Below are 13,755 nucleotides of genomic sequence, written 5' to 3' on the forward strand. Positions count from 1 at the left end.
GATGAAAATTAGGACTCTGACATCACATGCTGGGCTCTTCCCTCTGCTTTGTTCTGTTGCTTTTTAACAGGCTTCAAGTCCAGTCTTAACTCTCCAGAAACTTTTGTATACCACTAAGTTGGGGATGTTTGTAGCTTACTGAGTGGTGATGTTTGAAGGACAGATTGGTTGTCAGGGACTGGTGACAATGCTGCTTCACATCTGTCACATCTGATGAGTTCAGGGCAAGAGGGTTCAGTTGTCTGCAGCTCTGGTGGCCTGGCATTGTAGGAAGCTTGAAGCAACCAGAGCAGAGTAATGGCTCAAATAAACACTCTCAGATGGTTTTAGGACAGGGAAGAATTACTGGCTCTGGGGTGTCTTGCTGGGTTTCCCAGAGAGCTTCACAGTCTGGGATGGGCAAGAAGGCTGAGACTTGAATGTTTTCCAGATGAGAATGTGGCAGGACTTCATGTCAGGGAAGGACCTGGGAGTTGATGGGAACTGCTCAGAGAAGGCAACTTCACTCATTGACCCTCGAGGCTGCCTTCGACTGCCTTGGCTGTAGGCAAGGGACCAGACTCTACTTCCCCTTTTCCAGAAAAGTTCCCCTTTTCCAGTTGCTTTTTATTACTACTGTATGATGTATGAAATTAAATAGATAGGAATGAGGTGCATTCTTATGTGTGTTCCCTACTCATTATAGATTCCTGCAAGCTGGTGTTAGTCCCTGTGGTGGGTATATAGGGCTGACCCTCTGAACCTGAAAGCCCCATCTGAGTGCTAGAGGAATGGGACTGCATGCCAGGAGAGATAAAAGCACAAGGTCTGGCACTGGAGGTGCTCACTTGGAGGGGGAGGAGGTAGGAAGGATGTAAGTGTATACTTAGGCCTGCTTCAGGAAAAGCTGAGAGAAACATTGGCATTTATTTCCAGAAATTAACACATAGTTTCCTTTTTTTTTTTTTTAATAGTTAAAAAGACCAGGTTCAGACTGAGTAGAAATTGACCTTACCTCACAATTGCTCTATTTCAGTTCTCCCTGTTGTGTCTCAGGCTGTGCAGCTACTGTGGCCTCCCTCAGCAGGCAAACTTGGATGGTAGGTGTAAGGAAACACTCACTTCCACCCTTTCTCTTTCTTGTAAGGTAGCTTTTTTTATGGCTCTTGTGAATGTGTCCAAAGGTAGCAAAGTGCTTGGTGCCACTCTGCATTTCTTCTTCCTACTGCAAGTCAGTATCGGCTTCTCCCCTTGTTACTCATACTTACACAAGGAGCCTAAAAGTCAACAGATGCAAATTACTGGAATGGAGAGAAAGGGGGGGTCTTGGGTGTTTTTTGCTTGAAAGCTTGGTAGGTGCCAATTTTGCTTCTTATACAGGACTGTGAGGCCACGTGAAGAATCTGCCAGTGGAGGAGAACTTGAGAACTTCAGAACCAGAGGAGGCTTCTGCCTGGGTCCTCATGCTGGTCCATTTAATGAGGCATGCTGGCTTTTGGCAGGTTTCCCACTGGCTGCCCCTCCAGGCCACCTTTCATTAGGTAGGATGTTTTTAGGCACTGGATTGAACTTGCTGGTTGGTGGTGGTCTGCTTTTAAAAACTGTTCTTTAGAGAGCTAGTGCCAAGCTACTAAATTATTAAGCTGGGGTTTTAATAGAAACCCCTGTGTAGGCTCTAATTGTTTCCACTCTATTTGGAGTTTCCTGCTCTGCTGGTTTTTATTTTGTCCCGTGGATGAAGGAATGGAGGAAGGAATTCACAGGAAAGCACAGAGGCAAAGAGCAAAGAGGAAGAATTCAGCCTGAGAGCAGCAGAGAGTGCAGGCAAAATAAAAGGTCAATTGGTACCATTTGCAGCTCTGATGGAGGTGATGGGGTGGAAAAATGCCCCCTAATTCCCATGAAAATTCAGCAGAAAGTTGTGTGTTTGTTTTCAATGCTGTTTGTAACTTAGGTTTCTCAATAAAATAATTTCTTGCCTGACTATTTTTGACTTGACCTCTTCCCCAAGGCTTGAAAGGGACATTTGCGAGCACATACAGCTACAGCAGTTTATCCCCAGTGTCAAACCCTGCTGCCACCCGTGGGATGGCAGAATTCTCTCTGCTGCCCTCCCTCCTCAGTGGGGCTTCCAGTGTTGTACCATTTCCATCCAGTCCTCCCTTGTTGCAGGTTCTCCCCTGCAGACCCCACAGTACTGGACACAGCGTCAGGATTGCACCTGCCTGTTCAGTGTTGTGTAAGTCAGGTCAGGTCAGCACCTTGTGTTTTCTTAGCACTGCACTGATAAATGTGTGTTGTCCCTGGTGACAGGTATGGTCACTGTCCTCCACCGGACGGGTTGACTCTGTCACACAGTTCAGGAGAGGGATTTGAACCTGTTAATGGTTATTTGAACCTGTGCTTCTTGGTAGACCATTTTTCAGCATTGATTCCCTGAGGCTGCTTCATCGTGAGTAGTGACCTCCTTCCTCTGGGAGCAATTAGATGAGAAAGATTTGGGAAACCAGTGGTAAGAGGTTGCAGTGGGCTAAAACTGCTCAGTGTGTGTCCTCTCATCCTGTCCTGCCCTTCACTCTCAGCTACTGTGAGCTTGTATTGAGTCCCAAGACAGGGAACTACTTTCCACAAAGACATCCCAGTTGGAAGAGCCAGTACACTGGAGTCACTGGGGTTGTTAGTACAGCTACAGTGAGCCAAAGTAACCAAGCTTCCAGTGTGCACTTGAGGGCATCGAACAACCCTGTAACCAAGCTCTTGGAACATGTGGTACATATCTTAGTTTACAGCTGAAGCCATCTGACTGGGTTTGTGTGTAAGGTACTGGCAGCTACTGGCTGAATCCTGCCTGGAGATTGTATGTCTGGCTTAACAGAAAAATGGGCTGTGAATTATAAAGGCTGTCTTCATCACTCAATAGCAGGAACAGCACTGCAGTTCCTGTCATTGTCATCATGCTCAAGCCATGTTTGGGTACTGACTATGTTTAATTGCATGGCTAATTTTCTTAATGTCTCTCCTGGGGTCACTTATAACACTCTTATTTTTGGGTTTCAGGGAAATTAGATACACTGGCAATCCATTGTGGTTCTCTCAAGGCAGGAGTTTTCCAGATGACAATGGTAATTACAGCTATGGCTTAGTTGCAGAGTAACCTGGTTAAACTGAGAAAAATTAGCACTGGCAACTGTGGTAAAGCTTAACACTGGCAAATGAATGATCTCCAGTGAAAATATAGTTTAGGTGTAGGCAGAGGCCACGGTCCTCTGGGTTTGGATAACTAGGAGGATGTGTTCGTTAGTTTATTGGGAAAACCCTGGCAGCGCCTGTTGGCTTGCAGTCCTGCAAATGAAGAATTTTCTGATCAGATATTTAGGTATCTGGGTGGAGAACTGAGGTCATCATATGTCTTCCCTGGTATACAACTGTGAATCATCCCATTCCATGACAGACTGGTTATGTTCCTTCCAAGGAGTTCCTCTGTACTTGTCTGTTACCTCCTGTTAGTGGAGCATCCGGGGTGGTTGCTTTTGGGAAGGACAGTGTGCTGAAAGGTCTGTGTCAACAGTTGGCCTAATGAGCCTTGCTGTGCTTGTTGTTTTTACACAGATGGACCTCTCTGTGGAAACTCTTTACAGCCTCATGCAGGAGCGCCAGAAGAAGTACGCCAAGTATGCAGAGCAGATCCAGAAGGTCAACGAGATGTCTGCCATCCTGCGCCGAATCCAGATGGGCATCGACCAGACGGTGCCTCTGATGGAGCGGCTGAACAGCCTCCTGCCGGAGGGGGAGCAGCTGGAGCCCTTCTCCATGAAACCTGACCGGGAGCTGAGGTCATAGCACTCCGGCAGCTCCCCCCGCAACCCCGTTACCTTCCACGCTCCATGTTCAGCACAGAAGCGCTTCCAGCAGGCTCTGTTGGCAGATGTGGGGAGCAGGCAGCGCTGCTGTTAGACTCTCTGCTAGGGCACTGCAGGGAGAGCGGCGTGAGCTGCTGGAGCCACACAGCCAGGAATCCAGGGGCTCCCTGGAAGAGATGATTTACCATTCTCTCAACTCCCTCCTCTTGCCCTCCTGTCTCCTCTGCCACTACACCGCCTGTGCAGACACATTTGTTTCATTGCTCTGACTAGTGGTTTACAGAGGAGGAATTTCCTTTCATCTGATATATTTTTTTACTAAAAAAATTGAAAGGGATATGGGGTGTGACGAACCCTCTAACATGTTTCTTGTGCCATTGGGGTTTAGACAGCTAGATGACTGGAAGGTATTTCTGATCCCTGGGCCTTGGAAATATGTGTTTTATAGGTGAAAGTGTGGGAGCCAGGAACTGGCTTACTAAAATCTGACCATTATCATAATTAATGTGGTTTGCGTGGCAGGGTTTTGGCATGTCCTTGAGGCTCCTGTTTCTATGGGCTCACTAATATATGAGGCTGTAAAGGAGTAACTGTTCTAGATACGTATGTCTGTTAATGTAAAGCAAAGCTTAGTTTTCCTCTCCTCCTTGCCCTGACTATATCCCCATGCCCCAGCTAGTGGCATTTTGTGTCCCTCTAATAGGCACTGGTACCAACCTAATCACTTTGCATCTCAAAGTTGGACACAGGATATCTTTTTTTATTGGGACACTCAAGTTACCTTGGTGCTGTCTTTTTTACCAGTGGAGTGCAGCTGCTTCTTCAAGTGCATGAGAGTAGAAGGGAGAGATTTGCTAAGTCCTTTGGCTCTTTGTGTTGGTTTAGCTGTCCTTGTGCCAGGAGGTGGTGGTGGTATGCTGCTGAACAACTGAAGACATGAGGCCCTTCTCAGCCACTTGCTTCAAAGGCAACAGGATGTTCTTGCTTCCTGCCAGGTGAGCCCAGACTGAAAAGCCCATGAACCACAAGGGTTGTTGTGTGTCAGGAGTGCAGTTCCAGCAGTGAGGACAGTCAGGGACAACCCAGCTTCCAGTACAGCACAAGGTAGGGTCATTTGCCAAAGGCAACTTCCTTCAATATGTCTTAGTACATAAGAGCATTTATTAAGCAAAAGGTTGTCTCTCAGCATTTGGAAATCAGAATGTAGTAGGTTTTTGATTATAATAATTGTTGCCTGGTAGCAAGAAGCAGCAGGCTGTTTGCATTCCCAAAGGTCACGTAATATGAATTTTTATCATGCAGCCAACTTAGATGTGTGTCTGAACCACGGTGGTGGTTGGATCCCAGGGCCTGCTGAACACTGTCTAGACGCAGACTCCTGTAGAAATGGAGCCCCCTGGATTGATGCCCTGAGAAGTGGGACTGACTGCTTCAGGGAGGGCAGGGAACTCAGCAGGAGGGTTTTTAGCAAAGGCAGCAGGTCTCCTTGCCTGCTGCTCCCACTCAGAGGTTTTTACAGACTTGTACAGAGTTGTAGGTATATGCTGTGTGTTGCCCAGCATAAAACATCAGAATTCCATCCTTGTCCAAGCTTTCTGCTATGTTTTACTCTTGGATTGTTAAAAACTTACATGAGACTTAACCCAGGAAAAGCTGCTTGTCATGGCCATGCCCTTGTGGATCCTCGTTTCCATCATGGAATGTGTCTCTGCCTCCCACCATCAGACACAAGAATATTGAGCTGCTTTAAATAGTGGCTGCAGCCATTTTTGTCCTCTTTGTCCAGATGATGCTGTCTGGATGTTTAAAATGTGCAACATTCAGCTGTCTGCCAGATGGGATCATGAGTGTCCCACACCCTGGTGTGCTGGAAACCTGCGCCAGTGGGAAGATCCCAATACTGGATATCAAGGCAGATGCTCTCTCCTGTAAGATACTTCTCTGAGGCTTTTAGACATTTGGCCTCAGGCCATTAAGTATCAAGTCAAAGCATTGCTCCCTGCAGTGCTAATGAGGGCAAAGGAATAGTATTTCCAGCTGAAGACTGCAAATCAGTTCCTGCCTCATATGCCAGAAAACACAAAGGCACTGGGCTGAGAATAGGAGAAAAGCTTCGTAACTAGGAACACTGTTCTTTAAACTTGTGGCTGTGCTGCTGGGCCTCACAGACAAGAGCTTCCTGAACAGCAAGGGCAGGTTGTGGAAGGCATAGTAACTGAACTAGAAAGAAATTAGAGCTGAAATGTGGAGACCAACCTTTTCCAATACTCACATGTCATCATCTTCATTCCACAGGTGGTAGTCTCTCATATGGGTACTGTAAGAACATGCACCCTCTAAATGCCCTTGAATGATGGTTTACAGTTTTATTTAAAATATTGTCACTGCCTTCAGGAACTGTAAGTCTTTGGCCCTCTTGCGCAGGGGGAGCTGTGTCCTGCCACATCTTCTTGAGCTGCTGTTTGTTGCTTGGCTGCTTTTTGTTGACTTTGCTCCACATGCTGCTTTCAGATTCAGCTCAGATGCAAGTGATACTCAGAGTAAGACTGATGCTTCCCACCCACGCTGTTTAGCAGGAGCTTGGAGATGTCACTGGAATCACCTTTCTGCACATGAATTTTCTTTTCCAAGCCAAACACTCTTGGAGGAGGCCTCAGTTATCTTTATTGAATGTTCCAGCTGTTACTTCTACCACAAATGTAGTGCTATGAACAGTGAATAATCTGGTGTGCTCCTCTGAAACCAGACACTGTTGCCCTTTTCTGCTTTCTGGTGGTGTGTGGTCTGAGTACAGGCTAAGCTTGATACATGATCTTGTGAAAAGCTGGGGAGCAGGATGAGTCCCTAGAGCTCTGGTTCTCCTCTGCCCTGAGCTGCTCTGGCCCTTCCCCTGATTCTGCTGTTGCAACTCCCCTATTGTGCTGCCACTGGTGCTCCTTGTATCTCACACTGGTCACTGTGCTGCCCATGCAGAGCAGGTATGCTTTGTGGTTTCCTGTTGTTTTTGTCACTGTATGCATTGACAGGGTGCTAAAGTGCCAGCCTACCTGCAGGGCAATTTCTGTGAAGATCTGCTGAAGGGGAGAGAAAAGAATTTTTGTTGTTGCTTTATTTTTTAAATAGATGTATTTTAAATTAAATATATTTAAATATCGTTCAATATTTTAAAGTGTTTTTCCCTCCTTCAAGCTTTTTCAAAAAGAGTAGAAATACATGTTTTCACAGGCCCATTGATTGCATGAGTCAGCCCCTCTCTCAAGACTGTGTGCCAGTAGTTTCCCGAGGTACTGCTGTAACATCCCTCCTGTTCCCAAGCTGACAGACGGTATTTTGATTGCCAGCCTTGTGGCTGAGCACTCCGTGGTTTATGGGTGGTTACCCTGTTCAGCTTCCTACATGCTCCATGTTCCACAGCTCCATTATTAAAACTTTTGGTGTGGCTCTTTTCCAAGTGTGTTTTTTCTCCAATTGTCTTATTGCTCATTCTTCATTCCCACTTCCCACCGTGGTGTCTGGGCAGTGCAGGCATATCTCAGCTTTACTTTGCAACTACTCTGTGATGTGGAATTGGCTGATTTCAGCTGCCCTGGGGCTGCCTCTGCCATAGGATTGAGAGGAAACACATCCCTAGAATGTAAATAAATGCTGGTTGGTTTTTTCCCCCTATGCTGTCCCAGTTCTGGTTGGCACTGATGTCCAGTTTGAATAGAATGCTTGGGAAAGTGGACGTGGTGATGAACTCTCACCTGCACAGGTGATACTGAATAAATAAAGAGCGAGATTTACAGGGGTTCTTTTTATTTTGCTGCTGTTTTGTTTTGGGTTTTTTGTTTTTTTTGTTTTTTTTTTTAATGGCCTGATGCCCCAGCCTCATCATTGCCTGTAGTGTCACACTTTGGCTTTGTACAGCAGTGGAGTATGGTGAGGGTCCCTGGAAACAGCAGCTGAAATCCACTCCTCAAAGTGAGCAATCCCTTGCAACAGAAGTGTTTGGCAGCATATTACATGCCAGGAAAGCAGCCCCTTCCCAGAGTGTGGGTGTTGCAGAAGGCAAGAAATAGCTCCCTTTCCTTTTCTGTTTATGGTGACTCTTAATATTCTTGGAAGTGCAGAATTAGCTCAAGGCTTTTCTGCAGAAACACTTCAGTTTGCCTCAGAGCAACCATTTGGACCTGAGGGCCAAGAAGTTCTTTGCAGGCAGCATTCAAAGGGCAAGTGCTGTTGCCAGGCAAAGCTGATGTATTAGGAACACTGTTCTACCTGAATTCTCAGTTGTGGGTTTGTGTGTATAATGTAATTGTGACATTGTGTATATTACTGTCTAAAAGTGCTAGAATAACTACTTTTATCACAGATTGATAACAAATAGACTAGTTAGGTGTATGGCTGGCTAATTAAGATGTCTGGCTAGGTAAGTTTGGTTGAATTGCAGTGATTTTGGATTTAAAAAGTAACAGTCTTATTAGGACCTTAGTGCTGTCTCCTTTGTTCTGGGTTTTTCATGCCCACGCTTTCTGGCAGAAGTAAGTTTGTAACTTGTGCTGTGAATCACAGCATACTGAGCACTTAGCTGATGAATACAGTTAGTAAAGACAGTAGTTCACCTGATTACCACATTTCTACACTCTTATCCTCCCCAGCCCCCTCAAAAGCAGGGCTACCTGATTCCTGCTGGGAGGAGGTTTTTGCTGTTTTCAGTTCACTTCATTTTAGGAATGTCACTTTGATGGTCAGGAGCCCAGTGACCTTGGGGACCTCTTCCCAGTAATGCCAGGCAGTGAAATTAAAATTAGGTGTTGGTGACATGCATGAGACAGATTTCAGTTGCCCCTTGGGTTTTTACTGGAGGTGGAGTTAAACTGTCTCTTTCCCAGAGCTGGCTGGTGGTAGGGCCAGAGATGGAAGGAGCAGGAGCAGAGCAAGTCCTGCAAAGCAGGCAGGAGTGGTGAAAGCTGAAGTGAATGCTTCAAAAAACAGAATTTGAGGGAACAGAGCTACTGCAATCAGAATTGGACTTTAGAGTGGGGTCATAGAAGATTGTCATGTCAACCTGTTGTGTAGGCTAAGCAGCTGATGATGCCATTGAATTTGCATGGTTCATGTTTTGTTCTCTAGGAGCTCCTATATCTTGTTTGTGGAAGGTAAGAACAGAAACTCATACAGGTTGTTCCTTGTGCTCTTTCTTTTAGAGAGGCTGAATATTTTGCATTTCCCTTTCTGGGACTGTGCTTTGAAATTCTCAAAAGGCTCTTACTGCACCCGAGTTTGAAGATGTTGTTAAATAAACTTGCAGCTTTCTCCTAAGAATATTACTATGGCTGCCCTCTTTAATCCTAATTATGCTGTATATGTGTGTGCCATTCTCTGAAGCAGTAGTGGGGGGGTTGTGCTCCAATCTCAGTGAGCAGAACTTGCTCTGAATTTTTCAAGACTGAGAGTATCAGTCAAAACAAGTATTTAAATGAGTAATTAAATTATTCTTCAAATAAGTTGTATGGGAGGGAGGCAAGAAAAAAGTGTGGGGTTTGTTCTGGGTAGCTTCAACAATTTTAAATACTTGCTTCACCAAGACCACCCCAGTTGCCTGAGGAACAGGTTACTCACACCTGGATTAGACAGTGGAAGGTGTTAATGCAGACAAGTGCCACTGCTGTTCATCAATGGAGCAGAAGAAGGGGAGTAATCAGGGACTGGTAAGAGCCCTAAATGGTTACTGGTGCTGTAACATCACCACTGCTTGTGAAAAGTGATCTAAAGCTTCTCCAGCCCTGTCATTCATGAACACACCTGCAGGGAAGGGGGTGTCCCATAAAGGACATGGTCCCTGCTCTCCTGGCTGCTGGGGGGAACAGGTCCTGCTGCAGGTAAAACACTCAACAACTCCTTCCTCAGCCTTCTGTATAAACAGGTACCATTTCTGATTTTATTTCTCCATAACATACAGGTAATGTTCATGACACAACAAGATGAGAAACTCACATCTCTCTGAACCACTTCACCAGCTTGCCATACACCAAACATGTCAAGTATGCCACACACCAAATGCCATACGTTATATTCATATTGAATGTGTACACATTTTTCCCTGTCACATCCTCCACTTTGCTTTTCAGACTTCTGCAAACCATTTCCACAATTGTTCAGGGACAGGACTCTAGTTCATGTATGAGCCAGGGCACCATCCTGTGCAGGAGGACATGGGGTTAAGGCTTCCTCCTATGGGAACCTGCCCCCATAAGTACTGAGCCTACACCTTGGATTCATCCAGAACACACTGGGAATCACGAAGAGCCACAAGACCAGATTTCAGTTCTTCAAAAGGCAATCAACCAAACCAACCCCAAACATTCAAAGAAGGGGAGAACACACATGTCTGAGGGAGCACAAAACAGGGAGAATCTGTTTTTGCCTCTAGCGATTGATATGTGTTAACTCCCATTAACTGGTTTAAATCAAAGTCACGGGCTTTTCCCGAATTGTGGCTGAGAGGAGCCCTGTTCAACTGTTAACATAAGCATATATACACACAGCTAAAAATAGTTGTGATGTAGTCACTTCCACTGGAGATGTAAACAGAGACAAGTTGTGATGTAGTCACTTCCACTGGAGATGTAAACAGAGACAAGTGGCAGCATGTTCAATGAACAGCCAGCACCTGACACAGTGTCCAGGGTATGTCAGCCTCTCCCTTGCCCAGGCCCTTTGTACAGCCTCTTGTACACACAGCACAAAGAGTGTCTGGGCTCAGTGACTCCTGGTGCCTCCTCTCTGTGCCTTTTGCACTTTTTAGGATCAAGTTAATCAATTCTGTAGCTTTCAGTGCTATTTTCAATGGTCTATTGTAGGAAATTAAAGTCACATCCTAGCCACAAAACAAAACTATGACAAAAATCTTCTCCACTTTTCAATATAGTAAAACCTGAGATTTGAGTTACAAACTAGCTAAACTTACAGTAAAAAAACCCAAACATAACCCAAGCTGCTGACTTGAATTAGGGCTTCAGTTTGCTGCTGACATTTTTTTTTTAAAGCTGTTGGCCAGGGTTAATTATTTGTTACTACAGTTTTCAGCTGCCTACACTGAAATGGGACAGAAAAATAGTTTTCTCTCAAATGTTCTGAGGGGTGCTGGGGAAGGCCCTGGGGGCAGGAAGGATGAAGCTTTACACGGTGGCTCTGGTACCATCCCTTGCTGACCATAAACCTCTGGCAATGTGCACATGTAGCCCAAGGTGAGCAGCAGCCAAGGTGGGAGGGGAAGCAGCTGGGTCGTTGTCAAAAACATGAGAACGGCTGTGCCTCATCTCCTGTGAAACCAGGGCTGTGACACCTCCTTGAGATGGAGGTGTCTGCTCTGGGGTGCAGAGGGTGAGAATGCGGTAGAGCCTTGAGCATCTGCAGTTACACCTTGGAACTGCTCAGTTAAGGACAAAAGCCCGCCCCAGCTCATTTTTTACCTTAAAAAAAACCCAAACATTTGAATTGTTTTTCAGCAATTGTTAATTGGCAGTAAAAGTGTGTTGTGGCCACTCGTACCAGCTACTTCTCTTGCATGTAGCTCTAGGTATCAACCATACCTTTATAGCTTAGAAGCCAAAGCAGCTACCCCTCTCCCAGAAGTCAGCTCAATATCAAAAATACAAATACTTTATCAAAAGACTAGGGGAAACAGGCCTAAATATGGTTCATTCATCTTCTTTTAAGAATTGTTGCTGAGCCAACTAAAACTTGTGCGTGGACAGCTTTAAAAACAAAATTAAACTAGCCCAGTCATTACTTGTTCACATTGTTTATGAACTTACTACCAGCATGTGGCAGCCATACATTTTATGTGTTTTTGAGGTACTGGGTTTTTTTTTCTCTGAAGCAGCTCTCTAGCGAATCACCTAAAGCCTATTCATTAGAACAATAGTTACACCAGTATTTACATTTGTCTGAAGGGTGTGTTCAGACCAGCCTTGCTGTAACCAGTCTCTATGGCCTTTGGAATCACCTCCAGTCTCCTTTTCTTATAGGAAAAAGGTCTCCCTCCAGAGGTTGGCTCAGTGTCAGGGCTAAGGTGCACTGGTGAAGATGTGAGGCATGGGGAGGGAAGAACAAAACTAGTTCTGACAGGAGCGTGGTTCAGTGGAACCAGAGAAAGGGTTTGACACCAAGAGAGCTTCCTTGTTAAAAGCCACTAAAAGGATGGGCAATCCATTGCACAGAATTGCTTCCTTTGACAGGGAAATGTCTGTGAAATGTTCTACCCTTCTCCCGGAGAGGAGAAGAGAAAAGCCCAGCAGCAACCTTGGTCTCCTTGTGCAGAGATTGTGGTCACTTCCCTGCAGTACCACCCTTTTCCCTGGTTCAAAGCAAAGCCTCTGTTTCTTCCCTCCCCCCACCTTTTTACCCAAAGTTTCAGATTTACAGGGACCTCTTACTCGCTGGGGGAGCAGCTCTGCCACAGTCACACGAGCCTTTGCCCCTCAGGACACTTCAATGATTTCCATGCTGCCTGAAAAACTCGACTGACTGCCCACTTTGCCCAGTTCCTCTCTGGATCTGTTGTCTGACAGGATGCTCTCCCCGAACTCCATCTGGCAGCTCCTGCGCTTGAACTGCTTCTCGAAGGAGCTCTCCTCGTGCCAGCTGCGCCGGGAGTCGCCGCGGTCGGCCTGGCGGGCCCGGCGGCGCACGGCGCTGGCCTGCTCGCAGCCCGAGGGCAGCTGGCCGCAGCTGCAGGCGGGGAAGGCAGGGCTGCCCCCGAACATCGCCGAGGCCGAGTAGAAATGCGAGGGCTCGGCGGCGAAATACCAGCTGTTGGTGAGGGACGAGGGTTGCGGGGCCAGGATGTCCGAGTGCCAGCCCTTGAGGCCTAGCCCCGTGGCAGACTTGGCCAGGTGCTGCTGGCTGGTGGAGAGCCCGAGCACGAAGTTCGTTCTGTAGGTGTCCTCCATGCTGCCGCTGCGGTGCAGGGGGTACAGCAGGGCCCGAGGCGCGGCTGCGCTGCCGCCCGCCCGGCCCGCGTGTGGCCGTGAGGCCGGGCTGGCCAGCGGCCACGGGGCCTCCCGCGGCCCGGCCGTCTCTTCCTTGTCGGGGCTGCTCCCTGGGCTCTGCTCCGACACCTCCTGCACGGGGGAGAACTGGCACAGCTTGCTGCTGCCCTCCAGGACAGCTGCGTGTTTGTAGTACTCCAGCGTGTCCTCGGAGGAGGCGAAGCCCTGCACCGATGCGGTCACGCAGCTGCTGCTCGCTGAGTAGGACACGGATTTGATATCCAAGGAAAAGGAGCGCTTCAGCCGGTTGCTGTCTTCCACCTTGTCCAGGGAGACGTGCAGCCCGTTGATGGCCTGCACCAGCGGCCCGTCCTCCAGCGGGGCCGGGTGGCCACCCCCTGTTGGCTTGGGCTCCAGCAGCTCCGAGGCGGCGGAGAGGCAGAGCTGGTGGGGGGAGAGGCTGCTCTGCCCTCCCTCCAGCACCTGCACCTGCTCGCTGCTCTTCTCCAGGTGCAGGAGTTTCAGCTTGCTGATGTGGCTAGGCTGACGGCTCTGGTTCTTGAGCTTTTTCTCGAAGTCCAAAAGCTGGCCCAGAAAGTTGAAGTTGGGAGAAATGGTTGGCCTTTTTTCTTTCACAAACCTGGTAAGAGGGGACAAACAAAGGGAGAACTAATTCAAGAGTCTGCTGCTCAGTTATAAGATAACCCTATACTGAACGTTATGAATGTCTACAGCCTATACTTAACTGGGACTAAGGTTCAATCAAACATAGGTAATGCAAGGATGATGTTATAAAAAGGCAGTTTAAAGCAAAATGATACTTGCTGCATGCTCTCAATTGTCTCTATAGTTTAAAGGTGGCTAAAAATTGTGCGGGGAAATAAACATTTTAACTCTTCATGATGTCCACAAGTGATTTAAGTGAGTAATTTTCTGTA

At 47.0% G+C, this 13,755-nt stretch overlaps 2 protein-coding genes across 8 annotated transcripts in view; one reads left to right on the top strand and one right to left on the bottom strand.

Annotated features, from left to right (window-relative positions):
• The window catches only part of BORCS5 (BLOC-1 related complex subunit 5), an 84,705-nt gene extending 70,972 nt beyond the window's left edge, over nt 1–13,733 (top strand). The window contains exons 4-5 of one of the 2 annotated variants that reach the window (XM_085568182.1): nt 1,016–1,079; nt 3,589–9,146. In XM_085568182.1, the coding sequence (XP_085424308.1) occupies nt 1,016–1,079; nt 3,589–3,800 (276 nt within the window). In that variant the 3' untranslated portion in view covers nt 3,801–9,146. Of the gene's footprint in view, nt 1–1,015; nt 1,080–3,588 lie in introns of both variants that reach the window. The other variant, XM_021535111.3, reaches the window with a different exon arrangement.
• Nucleotides 7,663–13,755, bottom strand: part of DUSP16 (dual specificity phosphatase 16) — a 65,824-nt gene continuing 59,731 nt past the window's right edge. For all 6 annotated transcript variants that reach the window (XM_077783271.2, XM_021535108.4, XM_085568170.1 and 3 more), the window contains one exon: nt 7,663–13,457. In XM_077783271.2, the coding sequence (XP_077639397.1) occupies nt 12,308–13,457 (1,150 nt within the window). In that variant the 3' untranslated portion in view covers nt 7,663–12,307. The remainder of the gene's footprint in view (nt 13,458–13,755) is intronic.

The sequence above is a fragment of the Lonchura striata genome, chromosome 1A, assembly GCF_050655825.1.
Source record: "Lonchura striata isolate lonStrDom1 chromosome 1A, ASM5065582v1, whole genome shotgun sequence".
Lineage (NCBI taxonomy): Eukaryota > Metazoa > Chordata > Aves > Passeriformes > Estrildidae > Lonchura > Lonchura striata.